General features: G+C 41.9%; 1 protein-coding gene across 1 annotated transcript in view; it reads left to right on the forward strand.

Moving 5' to 3' along the window:
• Positions 1-14,336, forward strand: part of LHFPL6 (LHFPL tetraspan subfamily member 6) — a 230,548-nt gene that overhangs the window by 197,719 nt on the left and 18,493 nt on the right. Inside the window, exon 3 of the mRNA XM_024755645.1 lies at positions 3,430-3,528. Coding sequence (XP_024611413.1) covers positions 3,430-3,528 — 99 coding nt within the window. The remainder of the gene's footprint in view (positions 1-3,429; positions 3,529-14,336) is intronic.

Here is a 14,336-nt window from a genome sequence, read left to right on the forward strand (position 1 = left end):
TTTCTGTGATTATGAAAATGGTCTGTATTTGCACTGTCTAGCGCCCTGTGGTTACTAGGCAATTGAAGAACTGAATTTTATTTTTATTTAATTTAAATTAACTTAATTTTCTTTTTTTTTTGCTGCACCGCATGGCTTACAGCATCTTAGTTCCCCAACCAGGGATCAAACCCAGGCCCTGGCAGTGAAAGCACCAGTCTTAACCACTTGGAGCGGCAGGGAAATCCCTAACTTAAATTTAAACTTAAATAGCTACGTGTAGCTCATGGCTACTGAGTGCGGCAGGGCAGGTCTAGAACTCGACTCCTGCACCCTCTCCCATTCCATCAACTGGAAGCTACTGTCTCATCTGACCTGAAGTGTCCCTGATCCTGCTGTCTGAATAATTGTTGTATTTATTGTGTTCTGAAGGTATTTGTTAGAGTGACGTCTGATGGAGTTGGGGGAGGGTTTCACTGAGTTTAAGGTATTGGTCATCTGATCGCTTTCTGTGCCAGCCTGCTAGTAAACAGTTGTTTCGTAGTTGGCTGAATTCGGCCCGAGACTTGCTTTCACCTTAATGTATAATAGTAGCAAGGTAGTGGGGAGGACATATATTTACCTACAGAACCTAATCACTGCAACAATCACTTAGCCTGAGGAGTTTGCAACATGCACTTTTCTCCCAGAAATGTTGCCCACATCTTCAGAATCTGCAGTATCTTTACTGTTAGCAAACATTAGCAGGTGACAAAACAACGGCTACATAAATCCGAATACTAAAATCCAGATGAGCTAGTTGCCCTCCACTGAATACTTTTTTAATGTGAACATATGCTCGTGGTATTTTTCTTTTTTTAATTCTTACACCTAACACAGACTTCCTATGTATGAAATTATTTCTAATTTATATGGTTGACTCCATATTTCGTACTGTTACAAAGACAGCCCAATATTCTATTACGCAGAAGAACCCTGACTACCAAGCGTTGTACCACTTAGAGAATCACAGGCCTGTTTGCTCCATAATAGGCACTTAAAAGTTCCTCTCTATTTAGTCTCGCAAAATGCTGGGATCCTTATACTGGACGAAAGCGGCTTCTTGGGCCGGGAGGGGAATGCATTGGGAGATTGGGATTGACATATATACACTAATATGTATAAAATAGATAACTAATAAGAACCTGCTGTATTAAATAAATAAATAAAATTGAAAAAGAAATTCATATAGACACAACAACTGGCATTGGATAACTGTAAATAAAAGCAATTCTTTTCAGAAGTTAAGAATAAATTCTGATAAAAACAAAACAGAAAACAAAACAAAAAAAAGCAGCTTCTTTCATGAACACATGACACATTTTTCTGCCATACTGTAAGAACATTAGCAATTGAGACTTTATCATTTGTTTGCCTATCAGATAAAGGGAATACTGATGCTTTAAATTCTACTGTTTTTCATTTTACTTACCCTTGAACAGTTTATACCTAACGGCCTTTCTGCGTGTGTCATCATTTAAAAATTGCTCACCAGATCTCAAAAAGTGGTGTTACTTATTAATTTAAGAACTGAGTAGCATGGAAATGATGCCACATTATTTATTCAACATTCATGGAATTCAGTTTACACAAACTCTGGCATCCTCATTAATTCTCTCTTTACCTGATGGTGGATAACGCTAGTTTGGAATTGTCTTCAGAATGCTATAACTTTTATCCTAAGGCAAAAAGGCGAAGGAAACTGGTCACTGGGATATTTGCTTAGTCAGCAAACCTCGTATCATCGCTTTTCGAATTATTCGTCAGCCTCTATTTACACAGTTGCATACAGGTATCCTGGAATTTGTGATTTGCAGCTGCAGTGATTCTTTGCAGGCAATTCCCTCGGATCACGGCCCTTCTGCATTAGATGCTCGTTTTACTGGGGTCTAAGGGATGGATCAGAGGGAGGGGCAACAGGGTGGAAAATGTGTCAGTTTCTGGGGGATGTCTCTCCACACAGCTGGCATAGAGGTTGGGGGAGTGGGGTGGAAAGCAGCTCCTCCTTAGATGCCTGTGAGGAAACAGACAATTTGTACAGGTTACAACTACTCAAGTCATCCACCAGGGGCAAGGGAGAAGCAAAAGGGGGACAGGATAGACTCAATCCAGAAATACTGAAGATCTCCCTTAGATGCCTTTGGGGACACTGTTGTTCGGCCTGTACATTACCACATTAACAGGTTTTCTAATTTAGGGGCCTCCGTTATTTAGCGCCTTTTAACCCACAATCCTGCAGACAGTCAGACTGTGTATGCATTGGTCCCACTGACTCAGCACACTTGTGGATTTACGGGTGATGTTAATACTCGCTGACTGATGTGACAAGATGATACTTTCAGATGAGCCCTCAGATTTGATTGGTCAGTGCTTCAGTCTCATTCAGCTTCTCATAAAACCATATTATTGATAGGTTTTGATGTAAAACTAAAGACTCACCAATCGAAAGCTGTCCGCTCAGGGTGAGCTGCCATGATACCTTGACTTAAAGTAAAACCGTCACTTGCTTTAGTTCACTCATCAAACCTTTTGGTCTTCACTGCAAGAAGAACTGAAGTCACAGTAAGCGTCTGTGTTCTTGAGTATTTCCAAGATGTGTGGACACTTGGTGATTCTCAGCTTCTCAAGGGAGCATGGTAACCGTAGCATGGTCCACGAGTTCAGTCAGTGTGCCCAAGTGGTTCATGAAAATCTTTATGCTCTCTCTGCCCCTGGTAAAATTTGATGATGTGGGCTTCCCTGGTGGTGCAGTGGTTGAGAGTCCGCCTGCCGATGCAGGGGACGCGGGTTCGTGCCCCGGTCCGGGTAGATCCCACATGCTGCGGAGCGGCTGGGCCCGTGAGCCATGGCCGCTGAGCCTGCGCGTCTGGAGCCTGTGCTCCGCAACGGGAGAGGCCACAACAGTGAGAGGCCCGCGTACCGGGGGAAAAAAAAAAAAAAATTTGATGATGCTGAAACATTCTATTTTGATTCTTAAATTGGAAAAAGCAATCTAATGAATGATGGTGCATAATCAATGAGGCCCTTTTGCTGGCTCTCGAATTACTTGTTTACATGGATTGAGGGTGGAATGGGTTGGCTTTTTACAAGAGTGATTAAAAGGGCTTCTGGATTGTACTCCCTAAACAGGATTTGCAAGGCTTTTAATGCTTTAAAAGGGGAAGTTGGAACCAAACTGAGCTGTCTGTCAAGGTTGTTCTTCTCACCTCCCACCCCCTTTTAAGCAGACTTGGAATTGTTCTTGGAATTAAACTGAACTTAGGTCACTAAAGGGAGCTTGGCTGGTGCTTTCCCAAAAGCAGACCCCATGTTCCGTTGTCACATTGCCTATATTGATTTCTTCTCCCTTGTACCTTTATCTAGGGCTGCAGAGGGGCATTGCTAAAGTCCCGTTGTCTTTTCTCTTTGCAGGCCTGTTGATCGGTGCTGGCTGTGCCCTGTACCCCCTGGGCTGGGACAGTGAGGAGGTCCGGCAGACCTGTGGCTACATTTCTGGCCAGTTTGACCTGGGTAAGTTCTCTTCATGCACAGTACTCCTTTTAGAAGAGAACCTTCTCTGATCTTTCATAGAAGGAGAAGGTGGAAAAGGGATGGAGAATAAAAACCCATCCCAGGATTGGAGCCAGCAGTCACGTGTGACAATACACATACATTCATTTATTCAACTGTTTAGTAAAGGGCTATGTATAATCTACTGTTGGCCTGTACTGTGGGAAGTACTATAGATACAAAGAAAAGAAATGGTCCTTGCTATGAGGTGTTAATATTCATTCATTCATTCAAAAATCATATATTTGAGTCATTTCATGCACTAAAAGTAACTCTCTCTGTGGAATTCACTGTCTATCGGAGAAGATAAAGCAAATACTATATAGATCGAGAAGATGAGCGTCAGTGCTAAGGAATCTGAAGCAGTTTCACTCCAGGGTAATACACAGCTTTGTGAAAGAGATGGGGTTGGAGCTGGGTCTTAAAGTGACCCTGTGGATCATCTGGCAGGCACGGATTTCAGTTCAGCAAAGCACAGGGGAGGGATGAAGAAAGCTCGTCAGGGGACCATAAAGACCCAGGAAACAGGGTCTGTGATCAAGTAGGCCACAGCTCACACCTTGATGAAGGGCTCATGAGTTTTTCTGCGTCCTAATCAGAAAATGTGAGCTATTTCTCACTTGTGCAGAGAATGTATTCTACTTACTTGGCAGCCTATAAAAATGTTTTGCATGGTACGACATGGTTTGCACCATTATAATTTGTAATGGTTAGCTAATATTTCCGTTGGATGAGAAACCTACATTTACTTAACCACTTGCTTATTTCTTTCTAGTTGGGTATTTTGCCTACTCAGTTGGTGTTACGTAAACATATTGTAAGGAGTAGTTTAATGAATATAAGTCTTCTCTTGACTGAATCATTTTCTTAGGATGTTTTGCTAGAATTGGTGTTAACTAGACCGAAGATTATGAGCCCACAAAACACGTATTGCCAAACGATAGCCAACATATTTTTCCCTAATATATGGATAGACAGATTAAGTTTTTGACAATGAGCGCATAGTGAGTTACTAACTTGAACATCTGTCTGCTTTTCACATTAAATATTTCTAAGTAGAAAAATTTTGAGGGAACTGGTCTAACGGCAGTATTACTATATCCCAATTCATTTAAAAAATTTTTGTTAGAACTTATCAAAAAAAAAAAAAAAAGGCACTTCTCTGGCAGTCCAGCGATTAAGACTCCGTGCTCCCACTGCGGGGGGCGTGGGTTCATCCCTGGTCGGGGAACTAATATCCCGCATGCCGCATGACACAGCAAAAAATAAATAAATAAAAGAACTTATAAGAAAAAAATTCTGTTGGATACTGAGAAAAATGGGCAGATGTGATATCATATAAAAAGTCTGTGAATTTGAAAATGAAGCAATTTTTGTTTGACTCAATGGATGACAAACACCTGCTTCCCTCAAAATACTATTGGCTCTTTGGGTAGAGGAGATGGTGCCTGAAATATCACCCAATTTCCATGGATAAAAAATAAGAGATTTCCCTCTGCCCATTCTTCCCTCATTGAAGGCGAAGCTGTCCTAAGGCTAGATTAGTTTGTGATTGTTGTAAATGCAGAGAAGGGGAAAATACTGGCACAAAGTTAACCGCTAGCCTATCCTTTTTTTTATTGGAAAGCAAACCGTGTCCAGGGGAGATATTGCAATACAGTGTTTGGCATTTTTCTTTCTCTGGTATTTGAGGGATTCTCTGCTGTTTCACACAGGCCTCAACTTGGTTAGAATCCTGTTCTTGCTGGTGTCTTGCTGTTGAGTTTTGCCATATTAATTAGCAGGTTATAATGAAACTCAGATCCTGTTTTCGCTACTGCACCCCAGGATTTTGCAGCTTCTCAGCACTGAGGATTAAAAATTTGAATGTCAAAATTAACATTAAAAACAAAACACTTGCCTCTTTCTTTGCTAGTGATGATAATTTTCTTATGTTATAAATTCACTAAAGCCGTTTTAGCAACCTTAAAATTACAGCGTTGTTTTAATTTTGGCCTTTTCAGTTTAAAATTTCTCTTAGATTGGATGATGAGGAAAAAAATCAAAACTGGCATTATCTACAGATAAAATGAGCTCTGGGTCCCCTGAAGAAGTATTTTGGCTTTATCAAGTTCCATTTCTCCAGGTTACTATTAATTTTTCAGACTCTGATCTTTTCTCCCTAAAGAAGACCTAAAGGGAAACCGTGGCACAGAGAGAGTTCCATTTCTCCAGGTTACTATTAATTTTTCAGACTCTGTGATCTTTTCTCCCTAAAGAAGACCTAAAGGGAAACCGTGGCACAGAGATGTCACCACACCTTTCCCACCGAACTTGCTGTGTTTTCTGTCTTTACTAAAGTATTACTGTTCTCTGGAACACTGATGAGAGCTGAACTTCAGGGAGTGAGTGAACTCAGAGATTACGGCGCAAACTTGAAGAGCCTAGGGCTGGGTTGGGAGCCGCCCTGTGCGTGGAAGGGTGAGCGTTCTCTGCAAGGATGACTCTGTAGCCCTGTGTTAGTGGCGCACGCGCTGCTAGCCGTGGCCGTACCGTCTCTGCCACTTCTGAGAATCTGAGCTTGTTTCTGCACCTCTCCATAGACAGCGTGTGAATGAATCTTTCCTCCCGAGGGTTGGGCAGTGTTAATGTTATTAAGGTTCACGGCCTTCTTATAGTGGAATGTGGGTCAACTTCTTGGCGTGCCGTTACTGAGCTGTGATTGCTGTCTTTAGAGCAGGGGTCCCCAGCCTGTTAGGAACGGGCCGCACAGCAGGAGGTGGGCGGCGGGCCAGTGACTGAAGCTTCATCTGCCGCTCTCCAATGCTCCCTGTTGCTCACATCACCGTCTGAACCATTCCCCAGCCCCCATCCGAGGAAAAATTTTCAGGAAACCAGCCCCTGGTGCCAAAAAGGTTGGGGACCGCTGCTTTAGAGCGTATCCCAAAAGAAATCATTTTTGCTTTTGTTCCCACTTTGGCAGATTATTTAAGGAGTGCATTCATTCAATTACTCAGCAAAGGAATATTTATAGGGTGCTTTCGATGTGCCAGGCCTTGTGCAAGGTGCTGGGGACATGGCATCAGGAACGAATTTAAAAAGACACTATTGTGGAGGAGCTGGGCCCGTGAGCCACAACTACTGAGCCTGCTTGTCTGGAGCCTGTGCTCTGCAACAAGAGAGGCCGCCATAGTGAGAGGCCCGTGCACCGCGATGAAGAGTGGCCCCCGCTCGCCACAACTAGAGAAAGCCCTCGCACAGAAACAAAGACCCAACACAGCCAAAAATAAATTAATTAATTAAAAGACACTGTTTATTCCCCTCATGGAACTTAAAAACTAACAGGAAAGTTACATATACTTAGATATATAAATATATGTGTGTGTGTGTATGTGTGTGTATATATATACACACACACACATATATATATATGGAGAGTGTGTTATAAAGGGTCAGGAACTGTAATGGGCACTGTGGTTGTCTTGCCAATACTATTCCACTCTAGTTGGTCAGTCTAAGCCAAAGTTTGGCAAATGTTTCTATAAAGAGCCAGAGTCAGATCATGAATATTTTCAGCTGTGCAAGCCATATGGCCAAGTACATGGTAAGACAGTTCCTATATGAATGGGTGTGGCTGTGTCCCGATAAAACTTTATTTACACAAACGGATAGTGGAGCTGTAGCTTGAGACCCCTGACCTCAAGCAAAGCCATCCCCCTGATGTTCCAGAAATGTCTTCATTCCATTTGTGCTCATTTATCGATTCCTTCAGCCGGTCAGGATATAGGACAGTCCAAGACTTTGCACCGAGCAGCCCCATCCAGTTATCCTAGGATCCTTTGTAAATACTACCATTTTCTTGTTGTGTCATGTTGTGACATAAGGTGTGAAAAGCACCATTAATTGAGCTTGGTCATCCCACCTCTTAGCACTAGCATGGAAAGCTTAAGCTCATCTGGGTGAGTGAGACTGGAGATGTTTCCAGAGGCTTCTGAGAAAGATGGAATCACATGCTAAGGAAGAGGCATCAGAAGCCATGGTCTCCCTCCCTCTGGCAGCCACCCCTGACAAGGTGGAATAGCAGGAAGGAGCAGGCCGCAGGGCAGGGGCGGGCAGAGAAACCAGCCTGTGGGCAGGCATCCCTAGAATTTCCAGCCTTGCTGACACACAGTAATTCATTTCCTTACAGGGTAAAGATTGAGGCAGGCCTTCTCTTACTTGCAGCCCAAAGCAGCCCGATTGGTATTTCATTTAGTTGCTATTTCACCATTCGAGGGGCCCTGACCTCACCTGGGTGCTTCTTAAGGAGGTATTATTTTTAGCTGAGCCCTCAAGGCTGTAGAGGATTTCGGTAGGTAAAGAGTGAACGTGGGCGTGTTTTAGGGTGACAGGGAGGTAGGTTGCAGGCAGGTTAGGGAGAAGAGCCGGGAAGGAGCCTGATTACGCACCAGAGCAGGTAGGAATCCTTGAGGGGCCAGAAAGGGCCTCCCAGGGAAAGAGCATTTAAACTGAGTCCAAAAATATGAGTACTGTTTAGGCAAGGAAGGGACCACGTAAAAAGCTTACATTTGTGGTTGTAACATAACATGGCGGGAGCCTAATAGAATCTACTTTTTTAAATGCCTGCTTTCCTTAGAAAGGCACTTGGGGGAGAATTTGTTTTACATTCATCAAAAACAGTTTTATCGGGCTATTGATTATTTCTCAAGCATTTTCATATCTTATCAAGTCCCGAGGCTTGAAGCAATTTTGCAAAAATAACCACTTTCACAAATCAAAGACTGTTACTCTGCTTACCTTTAGATCACACTTATTTATGAGGAAGCCAGGAGCAGGTTTGAGTACACACATTTTCAAAACAGGGAAACAAGAATTTAAAGCACGCTGCGTAATGAATTTCTAAATTCCCCCACTGAAATGGTATAGCTTGCCTTGACAGTCGTTCTCAACCTTGAGCATTGGAATCAGAGGTAAGCTGGTTGAGAGGATAGATTTTTAGTTTCTATGCCTTGGATATTATGCTTCTGTCATTTGTGTTTCAAACAAGGATCCCCGGTGATTCAGGTATAAGTGGTCAGCGACCATACTTTTTTTTAAAAAGCCTTAATTTATATAGAAAAATTAATTTTTTGTATCTTGCTGGAATTTAGTTTAACAAACATTCATTCATTTTGTTTTATATAAATTAGGAGGCTTTAACTTTAGGTTACGAAAATCTGATGCCAACTGGCTTAAACAAAGAAGACATTTAAGATCCCTTATTACAGGCCAGAGCCTGTAGATGAATTTTAGACTTGACTGAGCCAGGGGCTCAGAGATGTTGTCCATCTCAAAGTCCTTCATCCTGAGGCTAGTTCTCCCCTTGGTCGGAAGACGACTGCATTTGGCACTTGTGGCACTAAGCATCCTTGTTCATGTCAAATAGGCGAGGGCGAGCTTCTCCCCCCGTAATGGAATAAAAGTCTCTCTCCTCGGTCTAGTTGGGCCAATTTGTCACGTGCCCATCTTGAATGAATAGCTGCTGTCAGGCAATACCATGTACGGACTGGCTTCTTGTGGCCCAGCATAGATATGTTCAGAGTTTTACAGAACCCGAGTTACTGAGAAGTAGTGACATTTGTAAGTGGAAGATGAGGCTGAGAGGAGAAAAGGCATCTCAGTCTCTATTTTTCTGTCAGACTTTGGTGCTCTGTGCTCCTTCTGTCATGAAGTCCATGGTTGTGGACAAAGGGCCAGTAATGGTTTATGCTGTGCAGGTGGTAGCCATAATGGTTCTCTTTATTAATTTTTAAGAGAACAAAACAGTACAAGTGATAAGAATAATACATAGTGTAGCATAGCATCTTCACGGAATAAAAGCCCAGTAGATGTTTGCTATTATTATTCACATTGTTTGTACAGGACCACTTTTAATGAATATTTGCTGATAATCTCTATTCTTCCTTTATATTCCATGCCAGCAAGTTGGGATTTGTACATTAAGCATAAGGGCTTTATCATCAGGTTGTCCGGTTGATTTAATTCATGCCTCGGAGATATTTTCATCCACCAAAGACTTTTCTAACTCTATCCTTATGATCAAAAGTAGAGTTTCAATTAATTTGTCTTGCTAATTTGCCAAGTAAATTTGAGTAATTATTGATTTCACTTTGCTATTTAATTTGATTGAGAAGCCATCATGTTTCCTGTCCTTGAAATTATGCTCTTGGCTTCTCAAGAACCGTACCACAAACTCGGAAAACTCAGAACCTCTCAGTGTCAGAAAAGATGAGAGTCTGTTTCTTCCAAATGTTCATGCCAGTGAAGAAATCTCTTCTCCTCTGATCTGAGCAATGACCATTGCACATCTCTTTGGACACGTCTCCTTGAGCTCTTTGACTCCTGACTCGTGTTTTCTCTCTTCTCGAATCAAACTGCACTTGAAAAAAAAATGATTGGCAAGCTATGGGGGGGGGTGGGGGTCAGTGGGCCAAAATGGGAGCGAAAGTAGAAAATTTCTTTTTTGAGCTTTCTCAAGCTTGGCGTTAGTGGGTGTTTCTGAAGCTGAGTGACCCAGTTTTCCTGATGTCCACAAAGAAGCTTCTATTTTTTGCAGCCAATAACAGGAGAAGCTGCTCTCAGCTTCTGTGATATTGAATAAAACGAGCATCCCTTTGGTCAGAAGTGAGAAGACTCCTGTGACTTACGTGGACTCTTGAGGCGGCTTCATGCAGACCGAGTGGAGGCTTTGCCCAGGGGCTGCAGCCGTCTGAGCTGTGCGGGAGCCGGGCTGGCCTGCTAGGTGCTCCCAGAGAGCAGCAGGCAGCATCTGTTGCTCGGTTTGGGAAGACACCCCTAACACTTGATTGCGTTTCTGGTCATTGCTTAAAGGTAATTGATGATACTATGATGAGACTGCGATTTGGAAGACTGGTTAGAGGTAAGGTGTTGAATATGCATTGAGATTTAGCCAAAGGTAAAGTCTTTAAAGCAGTGATGATTTCCCACCTCCTCCATGGCTATTATCTGGAACGGTTCCAAACTTTTGACACTTAAGTGCTAATCACTGGAAATCGCTTAGAAGGTCCAGCATGAGCCTATATTCCTTCACTCAGCTCTAGTGCAGGAGGGTGACAGAGGGAAGCCGGGCAGCTGCTGTGAGTTAAACCAAGACCTAAACTGGTAGGCCTGGGGGGACCCATGAGAACATTCTGGAAGGTGATGCTGGAAAGGATGCTGGGAAACTGCCCCAGGCAGAGGAAGTCCAACTTGGCTGGTGACGAAGTGACGGAGCCAAGTGTCTGGGCATCTCCAAGGAAAAAACAGTCAGCTTTGCTGGTCACTCAGCTTTCCTAGGGGCCTCATTTTCAGGAGATGAAGGATTTTCTGTGTTCATTTCAGAAAGTAGGGAGAAAAATCAATTCATTTCAGGGGCGTAAATTCAACCTGCCCATTCCTGGGACCGTGACAATAACATTAGAGCATGAACATTTCCACTTTAAGTTATAGCTGAGTAAATACCTCTGATCCTGCTTTAGGAAAAAGCACCCCGTCCTGTATAATCATAGATCCAATTCTATCTGCTTCCCTAAACACATCTTTGAAGGTTCCTATGGGACAGGATTTTTGCAACTTCGGTGCCTATTGCAGTGTTTGGCTCATAGCAGTATTTAATAGACATATTTATTAAGCACATTCTAGGTTCCAAAAATTGTACCAGATACTTAGAATAAAATTATGAATTAGATAGATATGATTCTTACCTGCACATCACACATCTGCTGTCTACTAAATGGTTAAAAGAAGGGAGAGAGGGAGGCTGAGAGAGAAAAGGAAGGAAGAGAGAAGATAAAAAGGAAGAAACCCTATGGCTCATTTTTGACCACTAAAAAGGCAGCTGCCATCATGTTTCTGTATCTACTTGGCCACTGGTATCCTGGTGAGAATCATGGCATTACTCTCTAAGGGACTAATGGCTTAACCATCTCCTAGAAAGTAATCAAGTTCAGGGTCATAGTTTATAAAACCAAAAGCCCTGGTAGATGAAAGAAGAAATTGCTTTAAATCTTTCCTTCCTAAAGTCATTTTTGGTCTGGTTATTTTAGAGCAGAATCTTGCCCATTGTTGTATCGGTGCCTTTTAAAAACCTAAAGCGGCTTGCAGTGATTTGTAGCAGTGGAATTCAGCGCTAGTGGAAAAAAGGAAATGTGCTTAGAAAGCCTGCAGGAAATGAGAGATACGATTCTTCCCAGTAGTTTGGTGGCCGTATCTTAATATTGAGATATTAAGAACTATTAAGATATGGCCACCAAACTGTTGGGAAGAATATGTTTGTCTGTCTTTTAAAGATGCTTCTTCATTTTTTCTCAATGTTATCCTTTTCTAAAAACAAAAAATGATCTACCTGAGTGGTGTGCCACTTTAGACTCAGTTTACGGAAGGAAGTTTAGGAGATTGAACTGGTTCGTTCTCGTTATTCTTTTGTATTGTGTGCTCTTTGCTATTTCCTAGTATGCTTCGTTTGAATATTAATCTGGGGGTAGAAATGCACTAACACTAAATCTAACGGGTTTTGAGGTTTTAGATCCTCTCTCGGGAATGAACCTTGTTTAATCGATTATGTTAACAATGACTATGAGAAGCAGCAGTTAAGACAAATTGGCTACATGAACATCATCTTGAATAAATATGTAGATTTATTAAGTGTTTCTCATAGGTAAGGATTTAGGGATAAATCTATTAATTAAAAAGAAGAATCTACTGCCCACCCCCAGCATCCCAAGCTGACAGTTCCTTCTGATCATGTAACACAACCCCTTTGGGAAATGTCCTGCCAGCTCCCTGCCCTCAAGGAGATTACAGTTGAGAGATTTCGCACAGATTTGTCTTAGACCATCCTCTTATCTAATCGTCTATTCGTTCGGAATGGTAACACTGAGGAAAGACGTTTCACTAATGTTCCTGGGAGATGTGTCTGTGCGAGCATTAGAAGAGAGTTCTTTCAAATCTTCGTATTGTGGTTCCTTATCTTGGGAGAAATATTTCTGCCCCAGAATTGAGAATTCACATTACTGTGTTAACTCCTCTGTTATGACCTCCCTGTGGGTTTTTGTCTTTGTTCTGTAATAGAAATAGAAGATAGACCTCTTAACAGGTCTCCTGTGAGGGAAGGGTCGTTGGTAAGCATTACTGATTAATAATCCATCAAAAGTGGTTTTAGAATAAAACCAAAAATGTAACAAAGTAATCAAAGGGCTGATCTGACTTTTCACCTGATTTTTAACCTGGTAGAATGTTGACAACAACTAATTAATATAGAGAATTTGTAGAGTAAAACGCATTTATCAGATCTTTTCAGAAAATTCTGTACAAATGAGTTATTCCAGATAAATGAATTTTCCTCTTAAAGGAAAAAACATGGACTGGATTTGAATCTCAGTTTCACTCCCCGAGAACTGTTTGATTCTGGGCAAGTTATTTGAGCTCTCAGAACTTCAGTTCTTCGGTCTCTAAAAGAAGATAACAGTACCTGCTTCACCTGCCTGTTAAAAGGATTGAAGGGGGTAGTGGAAGATGCTTTTGTACATGAAGACGTACAAATAAATATCAGTTCCTCCTTGCTGCCTTAGACACCAACGCATTTCCTGCTTTAATCATGTTGAAAAAGTTTGAGGATGTTTCATGTACTTTTCCATCGCTTTAGCCAGAATATATAAAAGATAAACAAGACTTAAAAAACAAAAAATCGTTAGCGGCTATGCTGTCATACGAAGTCATTCCCAAGAGCCATGGACATTTGTTGAGTGATTTGCCCTTTTACTAAATAACCAAGACTGAAAAAAAACTTTGAGTTCTTTCTGCTTTTTTTGTAGTTGTTTTGCAACAGTTTTATGTCGCCCTGTCAGCGATTATTCATTGCAGTTATTAATTACCCCTTCCTGTTCCTTCACTTCTAATCTGTGTCCTTTCTCAAGTCATCATACATCATCTTAGAAGCATGCTTTAAAAAAACACAGTTCAGCTCTGTTTCTGTGCACTGTGCATCTTTGAGGCACTGATTTTTGTATATTCTGGACAGAGTTGTTTTTCAACCTCTTGATATGGGATCACGCTCTGGATAGCTGCTACGTGATATCTTAGTACGGAAGCTGCTTGGGTTAGCAACTGGGCGTTTTGATGACACTGGTAATTGAGTTCAATGTTACAGTAACCCTTGTTCTAGGGATGAGTTTTAACTTGAGGTCTCCAGACCGTTCAAGAAACCCAAAGTCCATCCATCAACAGGCTTCAGGGAATTTGTTACCCCACTGAAAACTGTGCAAAGTTTATATGCTTGTGCATATGTGCTTTTTTCTGGAAAGAGTATTCATAGTTTTTATTTATTATTCAAGTGGATTCCTGGCACATGAAGGCTCAGAGCCTGTGGTAAGCAGCATTTGGAAGTCTGACACTGGAAAGCTTTGAAACCTGAATTCTAGACCTAGTCTCTCAACAATCCTCAAATCTCCCCAGGAAGCTGGAAAGCCATTGGGTTCCTTTGACTTGATTTCATTATCTACCAAAGTGTTTGTCAGAGGGAGGTTATAGGGAGAAACATCTCTACTTGCAATAGGCATTATTGCAAATAAATACTCCCAAACACCAATTCTAATTTGAAATCGTACCTGTGAAAATGAGCGTTCAACCTTCCTAAGGAATGGAAGACGCTTCCACTTAGAATCCTAACCAGGTTCTTTAGTGGGCAGTCCTCCACCATGCCTGGGGAGCACGTTGTTCTGAACTGTCTTTTCAAAGATGTTTGTATAGTGAGC

The sequence above is a fragment of the Neophocaena asiaeorientalis genome, unplaced genomic scaffold (genome assembly GCF_003031525.2).
Source record: "Neophocaena asiaeorientalis asiaeorientalis breed wild unplaced genomic scaffold, Neophocaena_asiaeorientalis_V1.1 scaffold59, whole genome shotgun sequence".
Lineage (NCBI taxonomy): Eukaryota > Metazoa > Chordata > Mammalia > Artiodactyla > Phocoenidae > Neophocaena > Neophocaena asiaeorientalis.